General features: G+C 41.5%; 1 protein-coding gene across 4 annotated transcripts in view; it reads right to left on the bottom strand.

The window, feature by feature from the left end:
* Window positions 1-14238, bottom strand: part of ADAM23 (ADAM metallopeptidase domain 23) — a 202705-nt gene that overhangs the window by 65320 nt on the left and 123147 nt on the right. For all 4 annotated transcript variants that reach the window (XM_030579907.1, XM_030579908.1, XM_030579906.1 and 1 more), the window contains exons 12-15: window positions 10714-10798; window positions 10096-10186; window positions 8315-8363; window positions 5527-5626 (exon numbers count right to left, since the gene is read on the bottom strand). In XM_030579907.1, coding sequence (XP_030435767.1) covers window positions 5527-5626; window positions 8315-8363; window positions 10096-10186; window positions 10714-10798 — 325 coding nt within the window. The remainder of the gene's footprint in view (window positions 1-5526; window positions 5627-8314; window positions 8364-10095; window positions 10187-10713; window positions 10799-14238) is intronic.

Here is a 14238-nt window from a genome sequence, read left to right on the forward strand (position 1 = left end):
CCTCCTATGGGATCTTTCTGGTCATGTGTCCCTCGGAGGCTGAGGGGAGGAGAGGGACTCACCTGGACGATCAGATTCATATGATGAAAAGGTAGGCTCCTGTTCTAACAGCAGTGCCAGTGGTACTGGTGGAGGAATGATCCAACTTGTGGATGTAGTAGGGGAGAATCCTCTCTCTCAAGGTGGTTTCTTCTGGTGCTGAAATGTCTCTAAGGAGGACTGGCCCTCATAGAGAAGGAGACTCTGGACACGGCAGAACAAAAATATCCTCTGGAGAGGTAAAAGTTTCAATTCTTCCTGGACTTTAAGGAGTCCCTGAGGTGGGAGGACTGACAGATCCGGGTTGTATAATGGTCTGGTATTCAGAGGATCCCACTAGGCATGTGCTGGAACTATGTAATAGGGGTCCATTGTGAAGCTCCCAGACGGTGCTGGGAGGTGCTGATCTTTCGGCCTATGGAACCAAAGCCAGTACAGTCAGATACTTCTTCCTTTGCGCTCCTCCTTCTTGGATGGAAGATTTATGCAGACTGTCAAGGTATCATTTCCACTTTGAACTTTAGCGTCCAGAAAGTGGGGACCTGCACGTATCCTTCTAAGCTTAATTCCTAGCTTAGATCTGATAGCACTGCCACTAACCAGAAATTCCAGTGTCTGGTACACTCCCTGTCCCCGAAAACCTTCCCTGGGGGACCCAAGACCCAAACCCCTTGGGTCTTAAAACAAGGGGAAATAAACCATCCCCCTCCCAGACTTTCCCCTCCTTGGGTTACCCTGAGAGTTACACTGATCCAAACTCCTTAGATATTAAAACAGAGAGAAATTAACCCCCCCCACCTCCTTTCCCCCCACCAATCCCCTGGCGAGTTCAGACCCAATCCCCTTGCGTCTTAAACCAGGGGGAAAATCAATCAGGTTCTTAAAAAAGAAAGCTTTTAATTAAAGAAAGAAAAAGTAAAAATTATCTCTGTAAAATTAGGATGGAAAAATGTTTACAGGGTCTTCAGCTTGTATCGACTAGAGGGACTCCCTCCCCCTAGCCTAAGATACAAGTTACAACAAACAGAGGTAAAATATCCAGCCAGCAAAATACACGTTTGCAAGGTAAGAAAACAAAAAAAATAATAAAAATAATCTGCCTTTTCTAGCTAGTACTTACTATTTTGAACATGAGAGACTGTTTCAGAAAGATTGGAGAAAGACCTGGTTGCACGTCTGGCCCCTCTTAGCCCCAAGAGAGAATGAACAAAACAAACAGCACAAACAAAGACTTCCCTCCACCAAGATTTGAAAGTATCTTGTCCCCCATTGGTCCTCTGGTCAGGTGTCCGCCAGGTTCACTGAGCTTCTTAACCCTTTACAGGCAAAAGAGACATTAACCCTTAACCATCTGTTTATGGAACCAAGGCCAGTACAGTCAGATACTTCTTCCTTTGCACTCCTCCTTCTTGGATGGAAGATTTAGGTAGACATAATTCTTTAAGGTGAGGATTCACCCATCTTGGACTGAGGCAGGAAGAGATACTTCTTAGAGATAGATCTGGATGGGGATTTGCCTTTATGCTTATGGTCATGTCCCCTTCTGAAGAGAGAGGTTTTGGGCTCAACAGTTTTGGTCTCTACTCTGGAACTTGTGGTCAGGAAGCAATGCTTGTAGTCTGAGGCTGCTGTACAGTGGGTTCTCCCTAGTCTGGATCTGACTGGCTTTCCATGGCATTCTCCCTGAGGTGCTTCCACAGATGAAGCTCTCATCCCTCATGGCTTTGAAGACAGAAGAAGTGGCAGATGCTGCATTTGGTGGCAATGTGAGCCTCTCCCTAATAGTAAAGGCAGCAATGGTGTTCATCTTTGATGGACAAAGAATGGGGGCAGCAGATACCGTTCTTAAATCTTGAGACTCTTAACATAGTTTAGTTCTCCCAGCAAAGAAAGATTAACTATACTAGCTTTAAAAAAACATTACTAAAGTCTAAACATACTAAAAACTATTTACAAAATATGTTTACGGATGTTGAAAGTAGAGGAAGATCGTAGCTGACAGAGAGAATTACAACTCAGGCCATGTGGTGGTAAGAAGGAACTGGAGATGTGTCAGTCCACACTGCCCTTTATGCCCTCGGTTTGGAGCATGAGGAGAGCAAGTGCATGGGTGCGGACCAATGGACACTACTGGCTACAAATCTCCAGTCTCAGGCATATGGAGCGCATGCATATACCCACATGTGGAATAAACAGGAGGACCAGCATTTGAAGAAGACTATAGAGCTTTATATCTCTGTGTTGCCAATTCAAACCCAATCCAGGTTGGTAGCGACCAAAAGTTGTTAATGGCCTATGTGACACAAGTTATTGATTTCTGTCCAGTTCATAACGCAATAATGGGCACCCTTTCCAATAGCTCCAGGCACAGAGGAGTGACTGGAGATGGAGCACTACCTACTCTTGTGTCTACACCTGGGTTTGTTTTACACTATTTTTGGCTTAAAAGGATAGGGCACTGATGTTGAATGAGGCTCCAAATGGGCACAACTATCTACTTATGAGGGCCTAAATTATTATCTGAGCATGAAGAATTCACTGAAGACAAGTTTTAACTTTCCCTAAAAAATGGTTATCTATCTTTTTGTAACTGCTGTTCTTCGAACTGTGTTGCTCACGTCCATTCCATTCTAGGTGTGTATGCGCCCATGTGTACAGTTGTCGGATATTTTTGCCTTAGCGGTATCCATAGGATGATACCGCTTGAGCGCCATGCTCATGCATTGGTATATTAGGCACTGCCAACCCTATGCCCTCTCAGTTCTTTCTTGCTGGCAACTCTGACAGAGGGGTAGAAGGGCGGGTAGTGGAAGAGACATGAGCAACACATCTCAAAGAACAGTTACGAAAAGGTAGGTAACGTTTTTTTCTTCTTCGAGTGCTTACTCATGTCAATTCCATTCTAGGTGACTCACAAGCAGTATCCTCGTAGATGGGCTCGGAGTTCACAGCCTAGCGACTTGCAGTACTGCTCTACCGCAGCCAGCATTGTCGCAGGCCTGCTGGATAAGTGAGTAATGGGACATGAATATGTGGACGGACAACCAGGTGGTCGCCCTACAGATGTCCTGGGGAAGCATGTGGGTTAGGAAAACTGCCAAGGAATCTTGCACCCTGGTTGAATGGGAGGTTATGATCGCTGGAGGTGGCACCTTTGCCTGATCGTAACAGCAGCATACGCAGGCAGTGATCCAAGAAGAAATTCTATCCTTAAAATGCCCATTTCTAGCTTCCTCGGCCTCTGGAAGAACCAGGCTGGACAGAGGAATGGGAAGATGAAGGGTGATCCTGTTTAAATTGTTTGTCTCTGTACCTCTTCCTGTAGGAGTTGGACTGACATCCCAGGACCTTGATGGAGGTGAAGGGGGATGGAACAGCTTTCTAGCCTGCAGAGTGGTGTATAGGCTCAGAAAAGAGCCCTGCTCCCTAAAACGGGAGGTCCTCAAGGGTAGCGTGCATCTCCTGAGACAGTCCAGAAGACTGTAACCAAGAACTGCACCTCATGACCAATGCAGAAGCGACTACCCTGGCCACCAAGTCTGTAGCATCCCAGGTCATCTGGAGGGCACCTCTTCTCACCTCTTTGTCCTCTTCCACCAAAGCAGCAAATTCCTGGGCTTGGTCCTGCGAGAGGTCCTCCTTGAACTTGCTGATGGAGTCCCATAGGTTGAAGTTGTACATGCCTAGCAGGGCCTGATGGTTAGACACCCGAAATTGCAGGCTAGCTGTCGAATAAATATTCCTGCCAAACAAGTCCAGACTCTTGGTATCTTTATTTTTCGGTGTGCCACTCACCTGGCCCTGCCTGGTCCTTTTGTTGACAGTGGACATGACCAGGGATCCTGATGGAGAGTGGGTGTACAGGTACTCTAATCCCTTTGTGGGGATATAGTACTTCTCTTCTGCCTTCTTGAAGGTAGGCAGAATGGAAGAGGGGGTCTGCCACAGAGACTTGGCAATATTAAGGACCCCCGGGTGGACAGGCAACACGATCCGGGCTGGGGTGGAGGAGGGTATTACATTAAAGATGTAGTCGGACTCCTCCGCTAGCTCCCCGACCTCCAAGTTCATGTTGGCAGCCATTCTTCTGAGCAGGACCTGGTGCTCCTTGAAGTTGTCAGAGGGGCCCACTACCACTTTGCTGGGAGACGACGAAGATGACTGCACAGAAGGGGGAGCAGTGGTTTCCCCTTGCTCATTCGGGGACTGCTCCTTGGGCATCGGGGCTCACTGTGTCGCTCCGAGTCGAATTCGGCACCATGCTCCGACTCAGGTGCAGGCAGCAACTTGTCCACTGGGGCCTGGGAAGAATGGTGGGAATATGCGATCAGCATAACAGGCACACCCCATGGGTTCCAGTACTGCCACCTGAGCAGGCCACTGCCCCGCCTCCACTGCAGCAGCCATGCCAGTGGTGATTCGCCTTTGGGCACAGATCCTATTAGGGGCTGGGACCCCATGCTGCTGCCAGGGGTCAGGTCCCTGGCTGGACTAAGGGTCCAACCACAGCGTACCGCCAAGCAGCTCCGGGGCAGGCACATGGCCTGACACAGGTCCTTTGCCCGACACTTCCTTCTTCTGCAGTACCTGGCAAGTCCGTCGACTTCAACTGTTTCTTAATCACTGGGGAGGGACAACAATGCCAGGTGGATTCCATTGCTGGTGGTGCACTGTGCGCCAACACCGAACGTGCAGTCAGATCGAGTGGGCTCCCAGGTAAGATGAAACGCAACCTCCATGAGGAGGGCTCTCAAAAAGATATCCTGCTCCTTCTGAATTTGAGGGCAAACATTTTGAGATCCTGCACTTATCCTTTCTGTGGGACTCCCCCAAACACTTTAAACAGCATTCATGGAGGGGTCACTAATAGGCATCAGTCAGCTGCATTATGAACATGGCTTAAAGGCTGGGGAATAGGGCATGCCCCGCTCTGAGGCAAAGTCTCAGCCAGGACTCTAACTCCTAAACTACTACTCTAACACTTAACGTAAAGGTCTAGCTAAGTACCTACCAACTAACAACAAAAGAGACAGAACAACGGACTGTAAAAACTGCTAATGCTCTTGCGATGTAAGACAAGGCGCTCTGACCAACCATCATGGGCAGTAAGAAGGAACTGAGAGGGCATAGGGTTGGCAGCACCTAATATACCACCACATGAACGCGGCACTCAAAGAGGCGCTACAACCTACATACAGATACCACGAAGGCAAAAATCTCCAACTGTGCATGCACGCACATCTAGAATGGAATCGACAGGAGCAAGCACTCAAAGAAGAATAATCCTTATTAACTGAAATGACGGCTGATGAGGAAGAAGATCCATAATGCTACAACTAAAACACAGAAAAATCTGTAATAGTCCAATGGAATTTGAATAAAGACTTTGAGGGAAAAGAAGGTTCAGTGAAACCATTTAATCTTCATTGTTGTGTCTGATAGTCAACAGATGTCCTGACAGTGGCTTCACCCTCTAAGTGAAATTACCTTTGTTGGCCTGTTGAAAAGACAGGCACCTCCCCCTCTGAGTAAAAATTCTTTGTATTCTGCAATGCTGCATCTTGAAAATTTTCTGGAGTGGTAAACCCTAAAATGACAAAGAATCAATTGAGTAAATACCTCACTGAACCCAGTTACTAGAGATGAAAATTATAACCCCCCTTTGAGCTGCTCTAAATGTATTTTGCTACAAGAGACGTATACAACAGTCTGAGCAATAATAGCAGTTCAGTGGGAGTCCTTTATGTTTTCAAAAACAAAACAAAAAAAATCAAGCATTTTAACTCTGTTTTGTATTTTTTTTTAATTACATTTCACTCTTTACTATATGAATCCATACTCTGGCGGATCAAAGCAAGTTTGATATAACGCAGTTTCACCTATAACGTGGTACGATTTTTTGGCTTCCGAGGACAGCATTATATTGAGGTAGAGGTGTATTTGGAGGCTGGCTGATTTTTCACTTCAGCTCCTAGATGGACTGATTGCATCCCAGATCTCTCTCATTTCTTGCTAATTGTTTAAGATAGCCTTCTCTGTTGAAGACCAGTGACCCCAGATTAATTTTTAACACAAAAAGGTATCTCCACTCCAAAAATCTGGTGTTCCTTTTGTCCAACACTCAACTCAAGGATCCGGGTGGAATCCTACTGGATAATTTTATGCTTCACTAAATAGGTGTTACACAACTTCAAATTTGGGAGGAAGGATAGATGAGCCAGACAGTGCTCACATCGAAGTGACCAATGGCTAAGTAGTTACAGCTGAAGAAATTATGCTCACTCTGTGGTATGGTAGCTGCAGGACCTAGCACCTACAAGGCATGCTTAGGCTGTGACAGAAGAGTCTACCAGGATCAAAGATGAGACATCAGGCCTCAGTTTCACAAGCAGTTGATTAGAAAAGGACAATTTAACAAAACATGGCAGCTCCTAAGCTCCATTTTAGAAAAAAAGAATTAGGCAGGCCTGTTCCACCAAGGAGGAAACCCTGCTCATACCCAGATATGCTTCCCTCTCAGATTTTACTAACACTCACCAATCATTTAGCTAGAAATTGAAAAGAAAAAAAAACCCATCCACCTTGATAGCAAAACCATAGGTATTTGGTCTGTTGTCACTATATATCTATATCTATAAAGGTGTGATCTGGTGCCAGTGCTGACTCAAAATGAAAAAAATAACAGTATAATTTCAAGAGTCAATAACAATATTTTAGAACATCCCCAGAACAAAAGTGTGCAAAAATAATGTTTTGAGTAAGAAATCCTAATTTGTAAAGTGAATATGAAGTGATAAGCTAAAAATTAAAGAAGAGTGTCTAGTTAAATTTATCTAAGATGCCTGTTACTTCAAGTGCTGGAATTCTACTGTTTGCTGCATGGATAACATGAGCCTCTAGCTAAAAGAGAGGCTCAAGCAGAGTGCACAGTTTAAGGCTCACTCTATTTAAAATAGTTTGGTAAGACACAAAGGAATTATTCTTTTTTAGAAAAACTACCATGACTTGGGTTGAAAAAGTGCCAATAAAATGTCCCAAGCCAACCCACAAACTTCAGGCATTATATTCCATTGCAGATATTTACCACTGCATGCCATTTTTCACAGATGTAAGTGTACGCTGGTAACTTTCTTCGCCAGTCTGGGGGAATTATGAGTCACGCCCAAATCAGTCTTTAGCCCTACATCCTGGCTTCATTTAGACAAACAACAAACTAATCTTCCATCTGGGGCTTTCTACCCAGCCACAACTCACAGGACTTCCCATCTACATCTAGAGTATCCCTTCCCTAGCAACTACTGCAGGAGACTGCAGCTTCTCTATAGTTAGCCCCTTTCTCAATCAACCCCCAGTTTCCTGCAGCAATTTATCGGAAACTCCTGTTCCATTTTCAGCTGCATCTGATTAGTGAACAGAGATGACTGGATCCAGGCCTATGGCCCTTAAAGGAACAGACCACCCTATTATAGTACAGGTATTAGCAATGGCATCCCGGCAAAACTCCAGTTTGGATTATACATTCTGCTCACCTAAATTCCCACTGCAGCTTCAATTGGAAAAGTTATTTTCTTACTACTTATCCTAAACTATTGTGTAGTATTATTGTGTAGTGTTCTATTAAATACCTATTTTGTTCCATCCCAATAGAGACTGCACTTCAGTAGTCAGTGCAGTGGTTCCTATATACAGTTTAAAATATTTACAAAAATGTTGGCATCCTTTTGGTATGAAAGAGATATATGAAGGTAATTTTAACTACTGTCTGGAAAACTAATACAAACTGGACATACCAAAACAGTCAGTACAAATTCTCAGATTTTTTCTCTTCAGAAAGTTTGGGTTGAAGTAGCTCAGCTATGAAATCTGGTTTTGCAACATTCAGTCTTTGTTCCCTTCAATTTTGTCATTCTACACAGCAGGCGTTAGTGCTGTAATATCTGCCTGTTCTTGCATAGCTAGAGATTTGGTGTCGCTTCTCTTATAGGGAAACTGAGCAAGGGAAGTCTGGGCTGAAAGACCTATGAGCTCTCCTATGAAATCCACTCTAAAAATATAAGCTAGAATCAAAACATCCCATGTTATGAGTCAATGTTATCTTCCTTAATTTTTGTATGTTTGAGTTGTTCAGCACAAATGTTTGTCCACACTGCTAATGTACTAGTTTTTCATCTAGTGCTGAAACAAATTTATAATGCTCAACAAATAAATACTTATGCCACAATGTGCACTCTGATCTCATCTCCAAAGCCCTCAGTTACTGATTATTACAGCATACCCTGTTTCCTCCATGATGCAGCCACCCCAGGATTCTATGCAGTCACATTCTTCTCAGACAAAACCAAACATACAAAAGAAAAAAGGAAATTTGTTATAAATATACTGGCAGCAAAAATAAAAAACTTTTTATACAAAGAAGGTTTTAATTAATATATATGGTGGTCAGATGGCTGTTTATCACAACAGAATCTAGCCTTAAAACTGGAATGTCCTTGTTCATATTATTTTTGTTCCATCTGCTTTGAATTATTAACAACATCCCAATCTATCAATCAATTTATGTTCATTGCATATAGAGCAGAAAGTGGTTGAACGAAAGGGGTTTATACTAGCTACATCATCTAAGTCAACAATAACTTATTTGTTAATTGATTAACATTACTCCTGTATTTTTAAAGTAAAAAATACAATCTTACAATCTGTAAGACAAGAATTATATAGCACGGACAAGAATCTGTTAAAAAGAAATACTATATTCTGGATACCTCTGCAAACATTCAGTATTTCTGTACACAGAATAACCACGTCATTTGGTAGGATTTGCTTCTTTTCTAGCCATGCTATTTATACCTTGGTCAGTTTTCCATTGTTAGGCTATTGCATCTATCTGCTGGGTAATGCTACTAATGCTTGCATTTCTACCACCACTTTCAAAAACGATGTTGAGACTCAGTTTACTTGCTACTCTTTGAAAGATATACCTAAAACAAAGATACAATTTCTTGATTATTTTTTTTTTAAGGAAAGAGTACTAACCCACCCCAACAATGAGAGGAAAGTTGCTCCTGACTAGATTCTACTGCTTTTAAAAGGATTTGATGACATTTCCACTACACAACATATATCAATATATCACACAACATATATCATATATCACACAACAATACTGGATGCAGAATAGGAAATAACTGTGCTAAGTAAAAGGAAATAATGCTGTATCTCAGATACATAGTATGGTAACTGCTAATTAATTGTGACCACATAATAGTGAAAGGAATACTGCTTTGACAAATATTTCGTCTTGGATCAGAGAAACTTGGACAAGCATGTCTGAGATACTCAAAATTGGGGCCTCATCCTGGACTCCTTGGGTCAAATTCAGAGGTGATACACAAGGTGATGAAAGTTAGATACTCAGAGCCAAATCCAAAGCCCACTGAAGTCAACGGAAAAACGCCAAATGGAAAATGGAAGTCAATGGGCTTTGGATCAGATTCCCCTAGAAGTACTTACACCCCCTCTACTCATGTGCTATCGCTTTTAAGTTGGGGTAATTCACGTGCTGTGGAGCAGAGATGGAAAAAAAGATGCGAGTTAAATTACCATCATCCAACATTAATTTATATTTTCTTGCAGCTTCTTGGATTTTAAGTTAGACTCCTTTGCACATAGATTCCATGTGACTTAATTACATCTTAAGATATAGGTAAGGGAGTCTGAGTGCAAGAGGAGCAGAGGTTTAAGTTAGCATAACAAGTTCTAAGTTACACCACTGTACACATCAATTATGAATCTGATCCCTTGACTCACTGAAGTCACTGAGAGTAATGATTGTAAAATGAGTGCAAAGCTGGGTTGTGATTTATTTGGCCTTGATTTGGCCAAACTCAAGTTTTGGTTCTTATTGTAATTCTCCAGTATATAACAAAATCAATTGCTGTATGTTGTTTATAGTTGTGTTGATGTACATTTGTATGTAACCACACACTTTACAAAAAGCTTGCATGATCAGCAAAAGAGGAGAACAGACGAAAGTCAATACATAATGACAGTACATACTCGGTTTCCTGCTTGCTGGCTCCCACTGTATTCCCAGGTTCTGAGCCAAACTTTGTGATAATTCCTGTGCCATAGCCAATGGGAGGGCATACTGTTTTTAGAGGGAGGATAACAGTAAAAATAGTACACAGTTAGCTATTGCAAATTATATTGCAACACTTCATTCTGTTTTACTACTAATTCAGTACCATATACAGTATCAAACCCATGTGTGACTGCATGCATACACCAAAGAAACAAAGGCCAGAGAAGCTGGTACCTGCCTTTAACAAGCAGTCAATCTGGTCCAATCAGTACCTTTCACAATGAAAATACAAATTTTTCAAAGCAAACTAATTAACATGATATACACATCAGGCCAAATTCTTCTCCCAGTTATACTGGTGGAACCCCATTATCGTCAATGGGGTCCCACTGACTAACTAAGAGAAGAATTTATGCAGAGGGCAAAGGTTTTGGGTAGCATAGCTAGATCCCTGTCATTACAATGGATTTTCAACAGCCTTGTTGCGTTTTTGGTAGTATTGTCAGAGGCTAAAACAAAGTGCCAAAAATAAGGATTGGTGAATTCATAAATAGGAAATTGTACATTTAAAACATTTTAAGAGAAAGAGTTACCTCATTCACTCCAACTCCTCTGGTCACAGAACAAACCCCTCCGAAGTAACTCAAGCTGCTCCTCTTGTAGTGGAATGTCACATTCCTTAAGAACATAAATAAATAAATAAATAAATATATTAAATAAAATTAAATAAAATATACAAAGGATGTTGAATGGGAAATTTAATGCAGTAAACTTGAATAGGACACCCATTTAGTCATCTAAAAAATCAAATTCCCACATAACAATATATGTTGTTTGCATTAGTATTCATTTAATATCTATTCATTTAGAGACAAATTCTCAATGGTAACTGATTCAATTTTAAAATGGAAAACATCAAAAGAGCGAACTAGATGAAGCTTGCAACAAGGAGACACTTATTTTGTAGATTTAGCCCCACCCTCAACCTGCAAACAAAAATAAGAATGTGCAAATATATCAGATGTTCTTAAAAGAAAAAAATGATGCCATTTTCATGAGAAAACAAAAACAGTGAAAATGTTCCAGTTTATTGTAAGTTGTCAAGAAAGAATTTCTGCAGTAAAATATATGTAATCAGTTTAACACATCTCCATTGTGATGTACTTAAACTAAAATCATGATACTAATTCATTATATTTTACCTTGACTCATTTTATTTCAACCTATTTAAAATTTGTATAGAATTCAGTACTTTTCCTGTAGATGTATTCTGCCATTTTTAATCCACCTCATGTAATCAGTTTTTTGCTACATAACAAATGCTACTGTACCATGTAATGACATTCTCTAAATAGATTCTTTTTTGTAGACTGGCTAATACCCCAAAGAAATAAACTATATGGTTTTATAAAGAATCTTACACTATTGTCGATAATAATGGACCACACCTCCATAGGGCCCTGAGCTTCAAAAATTCTTCTTCTTCTACAGGGAAATTTCTTGCCCTGGGTTCTTGTTAAAAAAAACCCCAAAACAAGGACATTCCAGCCACATAGGAGGAACTCTGAAGGCCAGGACCTTATGTCATTTGGAGGAACAACCTTATGCACAGTCCTTTGCTGATGTCTCAACAGATTTCTTCTCCAAATGAATGAAAGGGAAGCTAGGATGCAACAGAATGGGCTGTGCAACCTGAAGACGACTACCCAACTGACAGCTCTACAAACAGCGGCAACTGAAAGGGACCCAATGGCTGGAAAACCTCACTCACACAATAATCAATTTAGATGAGGGACAAGAGAGCCTCCCCTCACCACCACCACCAAATAAAGCCATAATATCCATTGCTGGACCTTTCCTTCTCTTCCCCACCCCTAGCATTACCACAACCCTAAGATTAGAAGGCTAGATTTTGGAGCACATTTCTACATTTTGGAGAAGATCTTGCAGCCGCCAGACTGTGGAATCTTGTGAACCTTAGTCAAAGTAAATTACAGTTACAACAGTCGATGCTAGATGTTCTAGATCTTGCTAATCCAAACAGGAATGTCAAATTTTGTAACATTAAGCATCTTTAGATCTGATTAGTACTTGGAGAGATGACCCTTTTAATATACTTCATTTTCCAATTTTGCTGGCTATCTAATAATAGTAACTACTCATAACAGATTTATTTGTAAATAAGCTTTATTTTGAATGATTTTATATACAGTACAGTACATGATGCCATGACTTGAAGCATAATGGTAATACTCTACAATACTATATTAGAGACGTGGGCACGATTCATTTTCCTGTTACCTTGCTCAATGACTTCAAGAGTAAACAAACAAAAAAACAAATCAAGCAGCCTACTGCCACACTGCCATGAGTTGGGATCTTATCAAAAGTCACAAGCTAAGGCCAGGCCTAGTTGGTTCTTCGATAGACGTCAAAAGGAAAATGAATCTGAAAAAACATGGTATCTTCTGTGCAGCAGACTGCAGCCATTAATTTATCTTCTATGGAACCTCATCCTTCAGTTCCAATTACACTGCTACAATCAGTTTTTCTATTGTATTTCACATTTAATTGTCTTTTAAGGGATATTATATAAACACAGATGAATGTAATTTGGACGTTCAATTGCACGTGTCAGTAAATTCAGATGAGAGTTTCACAGGACCCCTAACCCAACCCTCTTTCGTGTACATACTTTACAATTTCATGACCAGACAGAATTAAAAGATGCAATACATTAATTCAGCAAGTGACAGTATAATATTTAGAAAGGATGCAATTTCTTTTATAAGTCCATGTAAATAACATTTTGTACAATTACAAATCTTATGAAATCTTTCCATGAATATTCTGTTGTAATTCATAAATAGAAGGAGGCACAGTTATGGAAACTGTGAAACTCAAATAGCTCTGGCTTAATGTTCTATTAAGTTGTTTTTCGTATTGCTGTAACTCTTGTAAGCAGGGCTGCCAACCCTCTAGGATTGTCCTGGAGTTTCCAGGAATTAAAGATTTGTCTTTAATTAAAAATTATGTCATGGGATTAAACTTCCAGGAATACATCCAACCAAAATTGGCAACTCTCAAATGATTTTTATAAGGAAGAGAAAAATCATTGAAGCAAAGGTGGGACATTGAACTACAACGATAAATATTACAAAAGTAATTCTACCCTTAAGATAAAACTCTTGAAACTGAGCTGCACAGACTCTAATTATAAAAAATGCACACAAAAATGCTTCATAAATAGGAGATTGTTATGAATAATTATGTCATAGATGAAAAACAGATTAGTGTCCACCTTGTTGCAGTAAATACAGTAAATCAACACAAAAAAACCAATGGAAATCATGGTATAGAACCTTATTCCACTACCAGCAAGATTTTTTTCACATGAATAAAAAAGCCACAATCCTGTAGTCCTTGCACACACAACACTTCCATTAAGGGTGGCCAGGTGCCTGGTTTTTGACCAAAAAGTCTGGTCGAAAAGGGGACATGAGTGTCCAGTCAGACAGGGCCGCAGGTTAGTCCCTCCTGACCTGGCAGGAAGGGGAAACGCAGCGAGTGGCGGGGGGAGGGAGAAAGAGGAGAGGATGGGGCGGGGCCTCGAGGAGAAGGAGTGGATGGGGCAGGGCCTCGAGGGGAAGGGACAGACAGGGGCAGAGCCTCATGGGAAGAGGTGGGTCAGGAGAGGTTCCAGCACTCCTGCTGGACTGTCCATTTTTTAAATATTACCAAGTTGGCAACCCTAACTCCCATTTAAGTCAAAGAAGATAGGATGTACAATTGTTGCAGAACTAGGCCCTACTAGACTACGGAAACTATGCCTCCTTGGCACAAAAATGAAGTATGCAAGAGCTGTGCATAGGGAAAATTCTTAAAAGCCTTTGGTCAGGGCCGGCTTTAGGGCGATTCCACCAATTCCCAGGAATTGGGCCCCACGCCTAAAAGGGCCCCACACCCTCCGCCGAAGTGCCGCCGGAAACAGTGGCAACTGACTGAGCTGCTGCCGAATCGCTGCTGCTGTCTTTGGCAGCATTTCAGCAGCGGCTCTTTTGAATCGGGCCCCACACATCCTAAAGCCAGCTCTGCCTTTGGTATATCTATGTCCATAC

This window comes from Gopherus evgoodei, chromosome 11, assembly GCF_007399415.2.
Source record: "Gopherus evgoodei ecotype Sinaloan lineage chromosome 11, rGopEvg1_v1.p, whole genome shotgun sequence".
Classification (NCBI taxonomy): Eukaryota; Metazoa; Chordata; order Testudines; family Testudinidae; genus Gopherus; species Gopherus evgoodei.